The sequence below is a fragment of the Molothrus aeneus genome, chromosome 3, assembly GCF_037042795.1.
Source record: "Molothrus aeneus isolate 106 chromosome 3, BPBGC_Maene_1.0, whole genome shotgun sequence".
Taxonomy (NCBI): Eukaryota; Metazoa; Chordata; class Aves; order Passeriformes; family Icteridae; genus Molothrus; species Molothrus aeneus.
Window position 1 is genome coordinate 51,439,271 of NC_089648.1, and position 19,165 is coordinate 51,458,435.

General features: G+C 43.1%; 1 protein-coding gene across 4 annotated transcripts in view; it reads left to right on the forward strand.

The window, feature by feature from the left end:
* PHACTR2 (phosphatase and actin regulator 2) overlaps positions 1-19,165 on the forward strand; it is a 104,295-nt gene that overhangs the window by 15,108 nt on the left and 70,022 nt on the right. For 3 of the 4 annotated variants that reach the window (XM_066546905.1, XM_066546908.1, XM_066546907.1), the window contains exon 1: positions 15,645-15,731. The exons of the other annotated variant lie outside the window; for it this stretch is intronic. In XM_066546905.1, coding sequence (XP_066403002.1) covers positions 15,689-15,731 — 43 coding nt within the window. In that variant the 5' untranslated portion in view covers positions 15,645-15,688. Of the gene's footprint in view, positions 1-15,644; positions 15,732-19,165 lie in introns of those variants that run through there. 4 annotated transcript variants of the gene reach the window in all.

Here is a 19,165-nt window from a genome sequence, read left to right on the forward strand (position 1 = left end):
GACTGTGATGGAGATAGCCACCACACACAGCAGGTGCATTCTTTACAGCAAAGGGGATGGGAGTCAAGGAGTCAGCTCTGGGTGCAGCCTTTCCTTGTAACCTTTTGCTTACATTCACAAACAATGCCCTATTGTGGTGTTTCCTGCAGATTATTCTAATAACCACTGAGCAGTGAAGCATGAGCATGTGTTCAGGTTTCTTACATTGGATTCTAATGTGGTAAAACATGCCAGCTTTCTAAGGGTCGATAAAAATGCACAAGAAAGAGAATTGGATAAAATGGAGCACATGGAACTTTGCTGTAACTCTTGAAACTTGGAAGCTTCCTGGAAGAAATGGACTTTATATTTAAGGACACACAATGTTTGTTTTCTTTTCTGCTATTTTATCACTTGTCAGTTATATTGATACATCTCTTCTCTGAAAATGCATAGCCTGGTGTAGGTAGTAAAGCTTTCATAAAGGCTTGATTGCAATTATAATGGGGGGAAAGGGTTTTCCTGTGTGTGTGAAAAATACACGGCCTGGGCCTTGCATGGTATTTGAGGCTACAAATGCTGATTGAGTGCCTTGTCAGGGAAAAACAAGGAGTCCCAGAGCTCCTATGTGGCTGCTGCATTGCACATGTGCTTGAGCATTAGAGGTCTTTACTGAACCAGCAAATTTGTAGCATATTAGGTATAAAACTTATTGACAGTGAAATACGTTGTAGGGACCTGAGTGAAACAGCACCAAAGAGGAGCAGAATGGTGACTGCGTTTGGCAGCTCAGCACCAGGCTGTTGGCAGCAGGGTCCTGATGTGTGCACGGAAATGTTCTGCCCATGGAGAAGGTCACCCTCCCCCATATTCTGGGTTGTCTTTTGTCCTTTAAACTGAGTCAGCTTCTAGTAAGCACTAACCTGAGAGCAACGTAATGTTTTATTGTTTGGAACAATTTGCAGTCAAACAAATTATGTTCAGTGTAAAAATTAACACACAAGCCTAAAAAAACTTCAGAAAATGTATGGATTTTTCTTACTAAGATGTTATGGTCCATCAGTTAACCAATGTTGTTAGACAACTTATACAAACAAAAAATGCCTTGCATGAATTGTGGATCCAGTTGTCTCATATTAGTTGATTTGATTTGGGCCAAGTTATTTATTTATTATTTATTTATTATTTATTTATTATTTATAAAACACCTAATATTTATCATATCATAAGGAAATGCCAGATTTTAATAGGTTACTAGCACCATACTAGTTTAATAACACTACTAGTTTTATTAAAGTGTTTAATTTACTAGTTTAATAATGAAATACCTTAAAATGCAGATTTCTTTTTTTTTTCTATTAGAATGGTAAATAGACGTCTTTAATATGTCTTCCTTTCCATACTTACAGTTCATAAATTTGAACTGCAGGGAGTCTTGCTGCTGGAACTCCTATTCAGACTTCTAAAAATTTTGTAGGATTAATGGGATGGTTTAACACAAATGTCTAAGCACTGAGAAGGTTTTCAGTGATGCTGGCCACACAGGAAAATTTGCAGTTTTTTACCTGTGAGCGCATGCAACTGACTTGCATTCATTTCACATATCTATACATGGCTATATGCATAATTGTAAATACATTCATGTAATGAAATATTTTACTTAAACACAACCTGCCTTGTGAGGCCAGTAGTTTGTACTGAGTGCTGAACAAGGGTTAAGTCTCTGTACCTTTAAAAAAATTGACTTTTATTAGCTTGAGCTGCAAGGATCTGACCCCTGACAATGTAATGTTACTTTAACCACACTTTGTCTTGAATTGAATGGACGTCTGCCTGGATCCCCAGACTGGGACATTGAGCTTTTGTGAAATTCAATTGCACAAAATGAAGGTGGCCCTATTTTGTCCCTTAACCAAAAGGTGATCTCTCTTAAGGGCTACTCTAGAAAGGAAGTTTTTACTCTGTATACATTATTTAAAAACCTAAAAGCTGCTCTTTGCTTTCCTCAAATGTTAATCTGCATACTGCTCTCTGATTTATGTTCAACATGTCAGGATAATGGGGATGGAAAGCACAGGGCACCCTTCTTGGTCGCATAAAAACATTGTAAAACATTCTGAAAGTTCTTAGTCTGTCTCCAGCAATGGACCATTAAGTAAGAGGAATAAACACAGAAGGGACCATTGACCTGAGCTCTGCATAATTTACTTTATGACTGCCAGCTACATTCACAGATTTACAGGCACTGGGTTTTATCGCCATGTGTGAGTCAAGGTTGTGGCTCATAATTACTGTGCAGTTCATGGGAAAACCCTAAAGACATCTTGTGTTGTATTTTAGTAATTTGACTGGGATCTGTGCTTGAGAATGCTTTGGAGTGCCCCTCGTCCTGCTCCATCACCTATGTAGGTGAGACTATTGGAATAAGATCCCAATATTGCCGGATGGAACGTGCCTGGGCTCGTCTGGCCCTTGCTGCTTGACCAGAGGCGGCAGCTGAGGTGGTTTCACCTCAGAGACACCTTTGGCTGGCTGGATGCTGCAGCTGGCGCTTGGGACAAGTCCAGGCATGCAGGAACTCAGGTTTACCTCTGGCGGAAAGGCTTTAGGCGATGGTGAAGGGAAAAGGAGACGGATTCTGCCGGAGGGTTTAATCCAGAGCTTTATTCCAGGGTCACAGATCTCTGAATGCAGCAACAGCTCCAACAGAACAAAGAACCGCATGGTCCCGTGTCTTTTAAGCCCGGGGAGAAGGGGGAGGGAAGGGGTAGGTATGCCACCCACCAGGTAGGAGGGGGGAAGGCTCAGGGGACAAGTGACACTTGGATATCCCAATGTCCCCAGGGCTGAGAGGCATCTTTTGAACTTTGCCAATCACACGATGCCCTTGCTGGAATGCCAAGATTGACCGACAGCTCTCAGCAGGAGGCAAGGGGAGGGGAAGGGAGAGGGTATTGGCACACCTGGGGGAGGAACTGGAATAGCTGAAACAGGGTATTACATCACACTGCAACATGAGACTATACAGAATCTTGCTTACTGATTTTGGGGAGAACAACTATTTACTGTGCCACACAGCTAACATACAATTAAATGTCTCAGGTATTCTGGAAAGGGTAACTGTTTAAAAAGAGAAATGGAGTGCTGTGGGTGTCTTGTGCAGGATATCTTTTCTTTTATCACCAGCTAGCATAGTTCTCCAAGTGACTTTACAGAAAATAATGCCAAGCTGGATTTTGTGGGTCATACCCCACCACCAAAGGCATTTGTCTTCCATCCAGAGAGCCCAGTACAAGCTATCTGCAGTGCACATGAAGGCATTTCTGCATGGCATGGGGCTGTGCCTTGCACCCACATGAGGTCTTAGATTGAGTTTGGCATTGCTGCCTGGTTCCCAGTGCTACCAGGGACTGTGGAAGAGGCCACAAGAGCTCCCTGAGTAGGTCCTGTTTTCAGAAATGTGTATTTTCTTCCTTTCACAAGGGGTCTTCTTGGGTTAATGTTTTCTACACCTAAATACTTGCAAAAACTGAAATTAAGTCCTTTTTCTCCCTGTAGGTGACATATCAGTAAAAGTCTTATTTCTGGCTCTCCCACATCAGCTTTGCTGTGTCTATACTGGAATGTAATTCAGTGAGCCACAGCACCATGAAAACATCTGATGTACTATTTTTTAAATAGATTTTCCTCACAGAGAAGCTATCTTCCTGAGCATTTCTTCTGTCAGCCCAATTTAATTGGATTGTAGCTGAAAACAATAATAGTACATTTACATTAGCTTTAAAAGTCTCTGCATTTTTTGCCCCTGCAGCCCATCTGGCTCTAATGTTTCTGAATTTAAATTTAATGAAATTTTTTCATTTGAACTGACTAAAAGTGCTGCATTAATAATCTGCTGTATTAAAAAGTAGTGAGAAAAAATGTGTAATATTGATGTTTAGTCTTGGTAAAAGCACTTTTCCCAAGAACCACTCCTGGCTTATTTGATACAATTGTTTTAGTTTCCTTATGTGTGGATTTGCAACTGAATGAACCCAAAATAAATCAGATCAAAAAAGACCCCCAGGAGTAGCGTGGTTAAAGCATGCTGGTTCCTCTGGCCACGAGCAAGTCAATGAATGACACACAAGGATTTAAATATCAAATTGAGAGTCACAGATTGATACTTGATTTATACAATCACCATGTAAAGACCAAATGCCACGCATACAGGAGGAGCTGGAGGCAAAGCTCACCAGGCTTTCTGCCCTGTTGAAAGCAGCCCTCAGCAGGGAGAGGCTAGCAGGTTACCAGATCAGAATTCTGCTACAGCACACTGGCAAGGGTGCAAAACCCAACCCTTTTTAGCCCTCCCTATGCACAGCCATGCACACTTGCTCATACAGAAGTTAAAAAGGGATGAAATGTTTCCCATCATCAAGGATGGCTTTAGAAACAAGCGGTGTGTAAAACCTACTGCAAAGACAGCTACCTCCAGTTAGGAGAATGAAAGTGGCTGATTCTGAAGGTTCAGAACAAAACTCCAAAGAAGTGCTTGGGAGGGAAGAGAGGTGCACAGTGTGCATGTTAGCATGAAATTGGATCTGATGGTATCCTTGAACCAGTCACACCTTTCTGACATTGCTGCTCAAAGTACAGGGCCCGGCCACTAAGGCCAACGCCCACAGAACACATTCCCATTCCAGAGGTGCCATGAATCCCTGGCAGAGCAGCCTGGGAGCTTTGCCAGCCCCACCTGCTTGCCTCTGGCTGCTCTTTGTGAACCCTGTGGATCCTGTCTATGAAGAGCCTTGTGGGGAGCTGGGGCCAGACAGGCAGAGAAGAAACAGCCTCAGTCTGTGCTCTGCTAGTGCTGGTGTGCCTCTGCAGCCATCCAGACCATGACAGAGCCAGCAGGGAGGGGACATCACTTCCCTGTTAAACCTCTGGGGAATACAAGTGGAAAGGGGGATGCTCCACCAGCCCTACTCCTGGGAAAAAATATCAATTAGTGTTTGCATTTCATTGAGAGGCAAGAACTGAGAGCAAAAGACTCAAATCTGCAGGAAAAACAGTTATCAGTACAATTTTGCCCAACAAGTGGGAAGAATAATGAGCAGGACTCCATGATATGAAGAAGAAGTATATAATATAGTATAATATAATATATAATATAGTATAATAAAGTAATTAATTAGAAGGCTAATTAATTACTTTATTATACTATATTATTCTATACTATATTGCACTTTATTACACTACATCTAAACTGAAACTGAACAAGAACTCAACTGAACCAAATCTCATGACTGTCTCCTGACTGATCATCAGGACGCACCTTGCAGAGCTTGGTCAAGAAAACAAAACACTCACACCAGAATCCAATTACCAAATCCCTTCAGGTAAACAATCTTCCATAATGCATTCCACTTGTGCATAAACACAGGAGCAGCAAATGAGATAAGAATTGTTCTGATCATTCTTTTCTCCGCTTCTCCAGGAAAAAACCTGAGAGAGAGAATTGTTTCTCTCTGTTCAGAGAATGTGAATCCGACAGACAGTCTGCACAAAAGCAGGAGATTCATTTCACACCTTTGTTTTGGACACTTGTAACTGGTTGTGGGCTTTCTTACAGATCAGCAAAGATGTAGACCAAGCACCACAGCTGTAATTGTGGTAGGTGCAAAAATAACCATGGAATGGGTTGGACTGGAAAGGATCTCTGAAAGGCTATTTAGTCCAACACCCCTGCAATGAGCAGGGCCATCTTCAGCTAGATCAGGTTGCTCAGAGCCCTGTCCAGCCTTAAAAATTTCCAGGGATGGGACATGTACCAGCTCTCCAGGCTACTGTTCCAGTGTCTCACCACCCTTACAGTGAAGGATTTTTTCCCAATATGGAATCAAAACCTACTACCTTTCAGATTCAAGCCTTGTCCCATCTCCACATTCTCTTGTGAAAAGTCCCTCTCAGCTCTCTTGTAGGCCCCCTTTAATGTACTGGAAGGTGCTATAAGGTGTCCCTGAACTTTCTCTTTTCCTGGTTGAATAACCCCAGCTCTCCCAGCCTGTATTCATAGGAGGGGTCTCCATTCCTCTAATTATCTACATGGCCCTCCTCTGGACTTGTTCAAACAGGTCCATGTCTTCCCTTTGCTGAGTGAGTCACAGTAATCCAGGTGGGGTCTCACCAGAGCAGACAAAGGGGATTTTCCATGATAGAAAACTGTCCAGGGCCAGAAGAACTGCTTTATAGCATCTGAAAGAAGCAGACAAAAGATGGGAGAAAGAGTCTGCCAATGAGGAGTGCAGTTGAGCAGAATGCCCTCACACCTTTTGTAGCACACTCACTCCTGCCATCACCCCAAATGAAACATGGAAATGGTACCTTGGGGATAATAACACTTCCCTAGTACCAGCAAGAGTTGCTCACATGCTATAATAATAGGTGCTGTGTAAGTGCTGCAGATGGAAAGTGGATATTGGCTCAATATTTGCAAAATGGGAATAATAAGCCTCCAGAAGACTGTTCGGCGAGTGTGGTGCAGGAAAGAATGTCCACCACCAGCTCTTTATTCTGCTGCTCTGCAGCCACTGATGAATTAAGTGCATGCTGTCTTGCTGTGAAGAATAAGTGGAACAGACATGGGGAGATGTCTGACATATATTTTGAGGTGTATTTAATATTGTAGTGTTTCCGGATTCCACTCGCATGCATGGGGTTTTGGCTTCAAACCAATGTTTGCATCAGTACCATGTGTCTCTGGAACAGCAGTGCTTACTTTAGAGCTGGCTATGAAAATAGTTTCCACTATAACCCCTTGTTTTCACATGCTTCTTTTATTTTATTTTGAAAATCCTCTTTTGAGTCAAAAATTTCCATCTGTATCTTTGCCAAAAGGTGAACTTTTTCCCTCTTCTTTTTCTTCAGCTTGGAGAGAGAATCTTTCAGATGTTTTTGAGTCATGGGAGAGTGGAAAAAATGCATTTTCCCAGTAGGATAAAAAAAAGTCCACGTTTTCACAGTAGTAGAAACATACAGGGAAGGGAAACTGAAGGCTGAAACTTGCATTTTGGTCCAGATATTTCTGTAGTAAACCAGCTTCATAGGGAAGGACTTTAATTTGCCAAAGGCAGAGATGATTCTGATTTTTTGGCAGTTAATCAGGCATGGCTCCAGGTTTGAAACTTTGCTGACATTCAGAATATTGTTCAAGGTAGTGTCTTTACAGCTGGCCATTTAAAAAGAAAAGAACCAGTCCCCAGTGGACTTCTGTCCTTCAGAGCTAATTATAGTCCAGCAATACATTTGCATTCATTCTAAAATCTAATTGAATGGAGAGGAACTAGAAGAACACTGGTGCCAAACAGTTTTGAAACTTTTTCTCAATTCTCACTCAAGTCAGCAAGAGCAAATGAATGTTGTTGAAATCATGGGCAGGCTGATGCAGTTCAAAAGGGCCAAAGTGCAGGACAAGGTATGTACACATGACTGGCTTCAGCAAATGAGAAACTTCATTCAGTATGCCTGCCAAATTTTTTGTTGGATGTCTTTTCCCCTTCACATAGGCTAGGAAGCATCAGTGCAAAACTCTGCTGTGCTACGTGTAGTTACACTGAATCAGTTAAAAGAAGAAAAGAAAAATGGAAAGGGGAAAGGAAATGGAAAGGAAAGAGGTAGGCATCTAACCATCATGCTGATGAGTGATCCTGCACCCCTGTGCTGCTTTCTATTACTGTTTTCTCCCATTGAGAGTTCTAGTGGATACATTACTAGTAAGTCCCTTCCATGTGTTCCAGAAAATCCACAAGATCTGAACAATTTGGACTGATGATACTGTTGTGACCCTCAGTTTCATATTTTCTGGCTCTTTTGAAACTTAAACTACGCAGCCTGCACATTTCATTAAACCTTTTGCTTTCTATCATTCAAAACCTGCTCCAAGTGTACATACATTTGGCAAAGACATCCAAAATGATGTGTTTATTTTGCTTCAGAGCCAAAAAGCAGTGATTCATTAAGGAGCTTGGAAACACAGAGGAAAAACCACAGCCAGCAACCACCACACGTGCCCTGAAGAGCAGAGAGCTGTGTTTTTCAAAGGAAAATGGTTAGTGCAGCTGAATCGGTGTCATGGCTGCTTCTCTCTCTCTCAGCTGGGCAGGCTGGAGAGCACAGGAATTCTCCTGGATAGCTGGGCTGTGCTGCAGCAGCAGCAGCCAGAAGGCAGCCAGAGGCTGCTGTTATACCCAGAGGGGAGAGAGAAAAAATGCAAAATGGCCAAGGGGAGTTGGTCCAGCTGGTAGGAGCCTTTCCTTGAATGATGAATTAGGGACCTCCAGTACCATGCCACTGCTATGGTGAACACAGTGAAAGGTGTAACAGACCTTGAGAGAAGAGGTGGAGGACGAGAGGTGGTGACCTGGAGAAAGAATAGGCCTCCAGCTGCTTTTAGCTGCCCTACTTCATTTTCTCAGCTGGGGACATGCCATCTTGTATCAGTAAAGGGGCCTGTTCATTCTGTTTATCCTAGCTACTGATACAAACTCTAGCAGCAGCTAAAGCCTGTGAAAACCTGGCAGAAACCCGACTGTTGAGGAACTCTACACTCCAACGTGCCATTGTTACGCCACTGCTTTCTTCTTCCCCAGTGGCTTGAACTAGGACAGGCAGGATGCTATTTATAATTCCTAATGTAGTCCTTTTTTGTCTTTCATCATAAATCTGGAACCCTGGACAAAATTGAAATCTGGTGACAAACACACTGTTGATTAGAAAATGTCTGATGGTTATTTTCTGCCTGGAAAAGAAATTCTGTCCTGTGCTGTCACAGCGCTGCCACACAACAGGAGGTTCTGGGATCCAGGAGCCAGAATGAGGCACAAAGGAAATTATCATGCATGAAATACATTAATATCAAGAGTTCTTGCAACTAACAGTCAAAAACATGTAGAAGAGTTTTTGAAAATTCAAGGTTTAAAATTTAAACCAGGACTGTGGCGTTTACATTATTAAGTATGTGAGACCTTACAGACTTTGGGAAATATGTCATGTCACCTACTGGGGGGTTCTTCATCTGTTTTTCAGGAATATCTGATCTGCGCTTATGGACATCATGTGATCCAGTATGCCAGCTCCCCTTGATGCTCTAAACAAAGACAGAAGGTAGCTCCTTCCAGCATCAAGGGAACATTACTTAGCCCTTCTTAAAAGGAGGCAAGATTCTTATCCTGAAGAGCACACATTTCTTATATTATTTTTTTCAGTAAATTCAAATTTAAAAGCTCTAACACTTGTGTCAGATGGGTCTGATTAATCTCTAATTTTTTCATTTTCATAATATTACACAAGTAGTTCTCAAAAATCTTCATGACACTACTTCCACTACTTATATGAGAAGTCTTTACACAGCTGATAATTTTTAAAACAATAGATGTGAACATAATAGTACTCCAAACAATTGGTGAAATACTCTGAGAAACCTCATTTTCTGTGGGAAAATGAAGGTTCCTGCATAGGCCAGGCTTAATGAAGTGAAGCGAGGGAACTGGCTCCAGATCATCACAAGCAAAGTAAACAAACATTAGCAACAAGTGTGGGATGGAGGGAAAGGTCTAAAATCTCAGAGGGATTTTAAAGTTTTAGAATTTGCCTTTAAAGAACATTAGAGAAAGAAAACACCTTTGAAAGATTTTGTGGGACAGAACTGGCTGGGGATGAAGCATGTAGAAATGGAAATGTAGGAAGAAAGCACAGTGGGCGTGTAGGGCAGTTTCTGAAGCTGAGGAATATGCACAGGAGAGGAGCAGATCTGCTCTTCACAACTCACTAAATATTTATGTTGGGATAATTTTCTTTCTATTTTCTGCCTTTCAGCCACACACGGTATGTAAATTACTTTAAAAGTCCAGTGTGTACAGTACCACAGAAACTGCAATCTGTTATTAAAATGACAATGGAGATTTTTAAATGTACTTGCATTCTTCAAGTCTGTAGAAGTCATTCCTAGAAAAACTTGCTAAGCAGCTACTTAATATGGGAAAGAGCAATGTTAAGTTAAAGGTTACAACACAAGAAAGCCACATATCAGATGATAAAACCACACAAGTAGATCCATAAACATTCATTACTAACCATTTAAAACCATACTGATGTGTTTTTCATGCAAGTTTCCTCCAGGCACAGGTAAAACCCCTGAGTCAGAGAGCACAAAGAGATGCCCACGGCTGAGGGCACCTAGCACACAGCCTGGGTGATAAATTATTGAACTCCTGTTGCCATGAATTGTTCACCTGCTTCCCTGTGTTCAAAACTGGCTTGCAAACCGTTTTGGTGAATAATTTAGAGTAGCAAACAGGTTTGCAAGTGCAGAACCTATTTGGAGATAATTTGTGAGCAGAAAGAAAACCCATCTGCACCAAATCACCAGGAATGGGTTTGCCCAGCTGTGTTGTTTTTCCTGCCTCTGATGACAAAGATCTAGTATGGATAAATAAGAACAGGCATTGAAACAGGAGTTGAGATCATCTGAATACTAAACAAGTCTGAGCCCCTCAGATCTTCCATCAATGACAGCCTAGCTATCCATGCAATCTTAATGTGAACAAGCAAATCTCATCCAAAACACTTTTGCTGTACGTTTTGATCAGAATAACCCATATTTGCATATTAACTCCTGTAATCTAAAGTTCTGAACCCTTACCTTCCAAATTTAGAGACTGAACTACAGAAGCTCCTCTCAGCTCTGTATAGTTGCCTTCCATTCTCCTGTGTAGACAGAATGCAATGGGGATTTTTGTGGCAGGAAGACTGGTGATGATCACTCACAAAACCAGCAGCCTCTTTTTTAAGGAAGACTTCAAGTTGTTTTTTTTTCCTTACACTTGGGCACTGAAAATAGTGGGTGACACTGGTGAAGGCACAGCGTTGCTGAGCCATTAAAAGTAAAAAAAGGACACAAAAAATATATTTTTAAGTATTTTCAAATAAGAGAACATTTTGGGGTTATTGAAAAAGTCTCTGGTTATAATCCATGATTATGGCCTGTGACTTTGTTTTGATGGTGCCTGTTTAAGAACTGGATTCAGTTTCACAGAAAACAGAACTAGCTTTTTGCTCAATCACAGCTGATATTTCAGTCTCAAGCAAAGAGACTGTGGAGGTACTCTCCCCAAACTCTTCCCCTAATACCTGCAGGTTCTCTACAGACAGGTACAAATTCAATGTCATTGTTACAAAGCTTATTGTGACCGTGGCTATAAAAGTGACCCAGCTTCTTGCTCGTGTTTGCTCCATGCCATGACCTTTGCCTTGTTTGTTGTATCATTCAGCTCTGCAGCCTGCCAGAGACCGGGCTGATCATCTCCAGCAGTTCTGCAGGAGTTGCAAGTGGGTGGAACACATAAGAAATGACCTGTTTGGATCATTTCTGCTCTAGACTCAGTGCCATCTTCTTAGTTTTTCCAAATAAGCACCTGGAAAATAGTCTTTTCCTGTTACATTTGCCAGTCCTGCATTAGAAACCCTGGGATTAAATGTGATAGATCCTCCTCATAGCTTCTGTTATATTTAGGGCCATAAATTAATCTTGGTAACTGAGAGAATAGAAATACAATTTCCAATTTCACCTATCTAAAATGCCTCTTAACATGAGCCTACAGAACTGTAAAGACCAGGCAACAACATGCTGTAAGTTGTAAGTCATCTATTGCCATCCATCATCCCAGTATAGTAAACACACTGAAATAGACCTGTCTTTGATGTTTTATTGAGGGGAAGGCATTTAATCTTTCATATGTGAGATAGATCATTGTGTGTATTATCTCACTCTGACTTTGGAAAAATTTGGAAGTTTTACATCATCTTCCATGAAGAGATCTCATGCCAGTCGTTTCAACAACTGAGACATTCTAGTTTTACAAACACTTCTGAAATTTAGGAAGAAGCTAATTTTTTCCCTTTTGGTGGAATATTTCCCTTCTTGAGGGTCAGCAGAGTGTCTCTTTAAGAGTACTCTCTACAGTATCAACACAGTAACTTTGTGCAAGAAGAGGAGAGTTCTGTGTGTGTAGCACGAAGCAATCAGACATTATTACTCACATTGGATTCTCAAATCTCCCTGGGACATGGGTTCCAGGAGCCCCATTGATGCTGCTGTGTCAGAACAGTCTGGCAGGACTTACTGGAACCTCTTCTACCCATCAGCTGAGCTGCTGCTTCACCACCAGACAGAAGACACACTACAGTACAAGACTAGCCTTGGCTAAAACGATCATGGAAATTTTAATCCTGAAATTCTCTTTTTAATCTTCCCCTGCCTGTTTTTGCTTTGCCTGCAATTGTGGATTTCCAGAAACCCCAGAAGACTAAGATACTACAAAATGCTTAGAAGTCTGTTTGAGTGTCTTACCCTCTTAGATGTTTAGGTGCAAAGTGGAATATACAGCTTAAGATATTGTAGGATCATCTACACCCTAAAAAACAAGTATACCAAATAAAAGTGTATTTTATCTACATAATTGTAATCTTAAATCTCTGCTAGAATAATTTGTTATATCCTTAAACTGTCAACTGTTCTACATGCCAGCTATCAACATGGCAAGAAACCTAATGCACAGATGAGAACACCTCTATCATACTGCAGAATTAAAGTCTACAGACAAGCAAATATTAAATGTGTGTATTTTGTGTGGATGCTCACATGTGAATGTCAGTAGGATGCCAGAATCTTTCTGTATGGAGGCAATTACATAAATATAGCCCTGCATATGAGAAATGTAATATATCTTTCAACAGCCCAGTTTTCCTTACCATTCACAGAAAAGAAAGTTGTCACCATCAGTTAACTTAGGAAGAAAAAAACAGAAACAAACACAACAACTAACCCAAAGGAAATTGGCAACTACTTCAGTTACATGAAGGGTGTGGTAACTAAATTTCATTTATTTAGCTCACAAATTGACTTTGAGGACTTTATTACGTCACGTGAAGCCTTGCAGACAGATGGTATACAATTTTGCATTGTAAACTGGGCTTTTACGCAGGAGGGGAACACAATTTCCTTTGATAAAATTAATGAGATTCACCAGAGGCAGACAGGAAAACTTTTATGTTCCTGTTTACAAGTGACTCCAAAGAGGTAACTTGAGTTTCTCAAAACAAATCCTTTAAAAATAACTTTTCAAGGTAAGAAAAATGAATGTGCCAAATTGCATGCAAAAAAAATCCTGAGAAATTAGTGACAAAAGTCATCTAATACAACAAGCCACCCTTCTGGAATCCTTTCCTTGGGTGGGCAAAGGGACATCTCCCTTGCCTTTGGCTCCCACTGCAGAATTCAGCCTGGTTCTCTGCATAAGCCCAACTTGGTTGTCCTCAACACTGTGCTTTGTATGGAACCTTGATCTGGGGGTGTCAGACAAAGAGTCCTTCCTTCAGTGCTTCAACATCCAGGAGTGTTGCAATGCTGTTCTTTTCTTGCAAGGGCACTCTTGAGTTAAAATGCAACATGTCTGTGTTTCCCAAGTGAATTGGCTTTTTCCACACCTTTTGTTAGAGACCGCTTTCTGCAATTTCCATCTTATCTTGTGGATCTCTTTCCAGCTCTCTCACATCACACAGCATCTTTTTAAGGGAGAGACAACAACACTGGATATGGGACAGCACCTTTTGTCTGATAAAAAAGCATAACAAGGCAATGGGATTTCTACCTACCCTTTTCTACTTGCACACCTGTATGTACATAGCAATCCCTTTTCCACCAGCACTGGCTCACTAGGAGCTCATGTTGAATTTCTCCAAGCTCCTGTATGGAGTGAATTTCAAAGATACATTTCTTGGCCATGTAGGTTGTGTTGTTCCATCCTCCAAGTCTGACTTTTTTCTCATTTTGACCCTATTAAAACTTGTTTGAAAGACCTGAGTTTGTTGAATAATCCAGATAACTCTGTGACTGCCTTGTTCTTATTATCACTCCGTTAATATTTACTGTCTAAAATTGCTGCCTGTGGTGATTTATTTAGTCTTTTTAAAGCTGTTTGAAAAATACTTCTCTAGATTCCTGATAAAAACTCTGAGGAGACTTCCTGCAGCTCACCAACATCTTCATTAAATGCTAGTGCTGCTTGGACAATTGGTCTACATTTCATTTAGCTCTTCATCTGTTTGTGCTTTATTAATTTTGTGCTGTACTCACTTTTTTTCTCTTACTAAATCAACTACCTAGCAGAGGTCTATTACACTCAAGCCTCTGGCAATTTAATGCATAATCATATAAAATGAGGAAATAAAAGAGCTGTTTACCAGGACCTATTTTCTATAAAAAAACAAGACTAGCATTAGTTGTGTTCTCCATGTATTAGCTGACAATCACAGTTCTTCTGCCTACCACACAGGCAGCAGCAACTTCTTGAGCTCCTTGGTATAGGCCCCACACTAACAAACACACTTCTCCATCCTTGAAACACCACCACAGTGCCAACACGGGCAAAGATCAGCTAGCCAGACATCACTTCAATCCCTCTAGGATTTTCCTCTAGGATTTCCAGACCACTAGGAAATTGTAATTTCATCATGTCTTGCTAATAGATGTTCTTTAGGTGAGCCTTAAGTGTCCTCCTGTGATGTATATGAATCTCTGCTTATTTCTAGATGCTGTATAGCAATAGCTATTAGGTGCTCAAGTTTTTGGGGGCTTTTATTTTTTATTTTATTTTTGGTAACAGTTACTTGTTTGCTCTAGCATTAAGTTTATATCACTGCTTGGATGATGCTTAGGCTTTAAGGAAGACAAATTAATAATTTGTTCGTTTTGCCCTAGAGCTATATGTACAATGTCTGTTTTCTCCCATCTTCCTCATAAGTTTATGCCATTCATTCTGTCCCTTCTTGTCACCTGTTACGGCAGAGTGCTGTCTGGATACCGCTGTCCTTGGCTATCTTCTTTCTCCCAAAACTAAAAGTAGTCGTGTCTCCGATTATGCACCTGTGTGTGTGGCGAGCGTCGGGCACTTTTCCAGCGCTCAGCCACAGCCAAACGAGCCTGGTCAGGATGCCATGCCCTGCCCGGGCGCTGCTTTTCCACTCGTGGCGGCAGCGCAGCCTGAAAACTACTCCCAACAGCAAAGCACCTCCAGCGGGGCGATGGGATCGCTCCCTGAGGCTGTCTCAAGTTTCCCCTGTACCTTCAGAGGGGATGAGAAGGGGTGGGAATAACTCCGTGTCTGGACTAAGGCTTTGGAGCAGGGCGGGGGGAGGCAGGGACCGGGACGCCCCGCCAGTAGCGCACCGTCCTTCCCAAACTCCGTGTGGCCAAAGGGGAAACTCCGTGTAGCTAAAGGAGGGTTTTCTGCCTTTGATTTTGTTGTTGTTGTTGTTTGTTTGTTTGTTTTGTTTTTGTTTTTTTAATTTTCAAATTTATTAAAGACCCCTGCGATCGCGGCGCTGCTCCGCGCGGGGCCGGGGCGGGAGCGGCGCGCAGCCCCCGGGCCGGGCCGGGCCGGGCGGGGCTGGGGCGGTGCCGGGGCGGAGCGGGGCGAGGGCCGGGGCCGCGGCGGTGGCCGGGCAGCTCGGCGGGATGACAGGCGGCAGCCGCCGGCCCGCAGCCGGAGCAGCCGCCCCCCGCCAGCCGGCGGGGAGCGCGGGCCCGGCCAGCACCGGGATGTGCCCTCGGGAGCAGCCGCGGCGGAGGCTGCGCGCCCCGCGGGCGGCGTGAGCGCCTCCCGGCCGAGCCATGGGCCAGACCTCGGTCTCCACGCTGCCCGAGCCGGCCGGCGGTGAGTACCGGGGGCGGCGGGGCGGGGGGCTCCCGCCGGGGGTCCCTGGTGGCGGCGGGGGAGCCGCGGTCCCGGGGCGGGCGGAGCGGTGCCCCGTTCCTTCGGAGCGCAGCGGAACGGGAGGCGCGGCCGCTCCCGGCGCTGCACTGCCCGGCTCGGCGGACCCGGCGGGCGAGAGGCTCTGCCGTGCCTCCCACCTTCCCCGGGGCTCGGGGCTCCTTCTCCTCCCGTTATTAAATAAATAAGAACGAAGGCTTCCCTTTCGTAGGGAAAGGGAAGGAGCTCTGGCACCTCGCCCAGGAGCGCGGCTAGTAACCCGCCCAGCTGGTTGCTTTTAGCTCCAGGACATTTTATTTGTAAGCAGACTGTTGAAAATAAATAAATAGCGTGTGAGTGGAACTGTTTCGGGTCCTTTTCCCCGCCACCTCCATCCCCCCACTCCCATCCCCCCAGTAAAGCAGTGCTGGCTGTTTGCAACTTTTTGAAGGTAGTATGAGCTTCTTGGGAATGTTGTTAAGATAATCCGGTGTGTTTTAGTTACTGAAGAGTGGGTCTCTTCCCACAATAATAGGATGTAGAATCTAAATTAACTTCAGCGAGATTTGAAGTTTCCTGCGAAATTCCTGCATGCCTGTTTTTCCTCAACGCCTGTTTCCTTTACATCCTCAAAACAAACAAACAAACAAAAAAACCCCAACCAACAAAATTCTGTTGTGGACTTTAATGCTGAAGACTAAACTTTATCCTTCATTTGCTTATTGCTGTTAATGTGGGAATGTTTTGTGAAATGGGAGACAGGGTAACAAACTTTCCCTTTTCTCCTTTTAATTTTTCTTCATTGCTGTTTCGGAGAATAGTTTTAGTATTAACACAATTTTCAGACAAACTTGGTTATATTCCTAGTCACACCATCCCAATCAAAACCTTGGATGCTTTTCTCACCTGTCAAGCATTGCATGAAAGAAAAATTGGACCATTTCCAAGAAATGTTACCATCCTGTTGAAGGTTTCACCCGGCAGCCAGTGTGTTAGGATTGTTTCAAGGTAGTCATCAGAAAGCAGATGTAAGGAAACAGATGGACTGGTTAAAAATTTTTGTTAAACTTCCTGTACAAAAAAAGTGACCAAACTCAAGTTCAAAAGTCTATTGTGAGAGCATTTTGCCTTGGGGGGGCATGTATCTTGACCAAGGATAACTATGGTGCCTGTGTTTGCTTGGCTGGGTGATAATGGACAATAATTGGGCTGAATTTCTAGCTTTACCTCAAAGGAAAAAAAAATCACTGTTGAATTCTTTCCTGATTGAAAAGAAAATTTTCAATCAGGAGCAGTGAGAGACAGGCATCTGAAGATGTAAGTTATGATGATGCTGCCTCAATATTGCCAAGTAAATTTTAGTTATCTTCATTTTAAGAGCACCTCAGTTTGTGATGAGACAGTGGTAGTGCCCCCGGGAGGTTTCTAGCAGAGTAATTCCACTGCACTTTTATTGCTGTTGAAATTGTTGGGAGGGTATATCCTCAACCAGGAATGATAGGGGCAAGTGGGTTTCTGGGTGGCATGGATTCTTGGGGGTGCATTTGTTTTCTCTAGTCTGTTTTACTGACATGATCTGGACACTTAATCCATTGTGAAGTTTGGGAGGCCCTATCCGTCTGTGATCAGGGCAGGGGAATGACTTCACTGGTGCCTGTTCCATGGGTTGCCCTTTAGGCAAGCAGGCCTAAAATCTTTGTTGATTTTGGTGTTCCAGGCAGCTCCAAGCCATTTAAGTCTTTGACAGCTGCTAGAGATTAGAGTTGAAGCAGATATCTGTCCTGCACACGCAGGGGCTACAAATCTGTTTTAGTGCTACGGAATCAATAGTGCATTCAGGTCCTCACTGAGCCACACAAAAGCAGCTGTGACGAGTTGCTTGCCTGTTCGCTCCCTTGTCCTCCAGCCATACCAGCCTGGAGGGCTCAGACCCTGCCCCACGAGCCCGGCTGTGCCCCTGCAGGCTCACAGGGGCTGTTGGCTCTGGGCAGGGGAGGGCACCACTGCTAAATCACCATGGGGCCTTCGGGTAGACTGCTCAAGTGAACATGGTTTGATGTAGCAAACTAAAATAAAAGATTTTTCCTGAAAGTCACAGAGTGACTTAGAAGAGATAAAATAAATACATAACACAATACTCAGGATGGACCTCAGCCAGTGTCCTGAAGGGCTGGGTTTTTAAGATTTGCTTTAAGTTAAAGGTTTTACTCTTGGAAATGTAAATATATGTTGAAGTATTTAAACAGATCAAGGTCCCAGTGTCACTTTCCCATTGGGTTAAGGGCAGGACTGAGGTCTAATCATAAAATTCAAAGTCCTTCTTGACTGGGCAGATGTAGACTCATACCAGATGGATTAGCATGCCTATAAAGAGAGGAAGAACTTCAGATTTTCATACTCCATTGGAACTTTCTTTAGCCATACTGTTGGGCTAGAGTTTGCCATCAGCTGCATGTGAGTGGGTATTGAAGTGTTTTGGACAGGAGGATCTGGGCTTCAGTCATCTCTCATAACTATGAGTGGTAGATGGGCAGCAAAGCAGGCCTTGGATTGCCTGGTTGGTGTCCATAGGCAGCTTTTGCTTCTTCTCCCAGGTTACAGCTTTCCAGTCATTTAGATAGTTTTTTAAAGCTTGTTTGTTATTTGCCATGGTTAGAAAATGTGAACAAACATCAATCACAACAGGAGCTTGGGAAGACAATATAGATAATGTGGATAATGGGGAGCACATATCCTTGTTCATTTTCTTTCCTCTTCTCTGATTTTCCCACGCCTGGCAGGACTTGATTAACGTGATCTCTCCCCATTTACTGGCTGGAGTTGAGTGCTTTTGGGGGTTATCAGTCATTGTGTGCAAAAGCTCTCTCTTCTACTTTCTGATCTACAGCTTATCAAAGGGCAGCAGAGCTGTGCACTTTTTTCAGTTTGGTTTTTTTTTTTTTCTCTTTTAGATTTCTTCTTTGGTAGTTCAGTACCAACCATAGCACCGAGAAACAAACAGTGGAGACATGGCCAGCATATTGGGAAGGTAGCATTTCAAAGCAGAACTAGTTAGGTGGGAAAAGATTTTTGTTGTTTCTTGAGTTGTGATGCCTTTTCAAGAATGAAATTTCCAGTAAAAACAGACCTTGTTAGTGTTCCTAGGAATAGGTCAGGCAGCTCAGCCTGGAATGTGGAGCACAAGCAGAGGGTATGGGAAGGGGTAGGACAAGTTGCAAAGGGAAGGTCCCGGGAAACTCTTGCCCCACTGGTCAGGGTGCTCAGTGGGGTCAGAGCCCTGTGCTGACCTGCTGTGCCAAGGATGAGATCTGCAGGGCTGCACTCTGGGCTGGGGGGAGTTCCTCTCCTCGCATACATTTTGCAGAAACAGAGCACAAACTGTCTGGCTTGCATTTCAT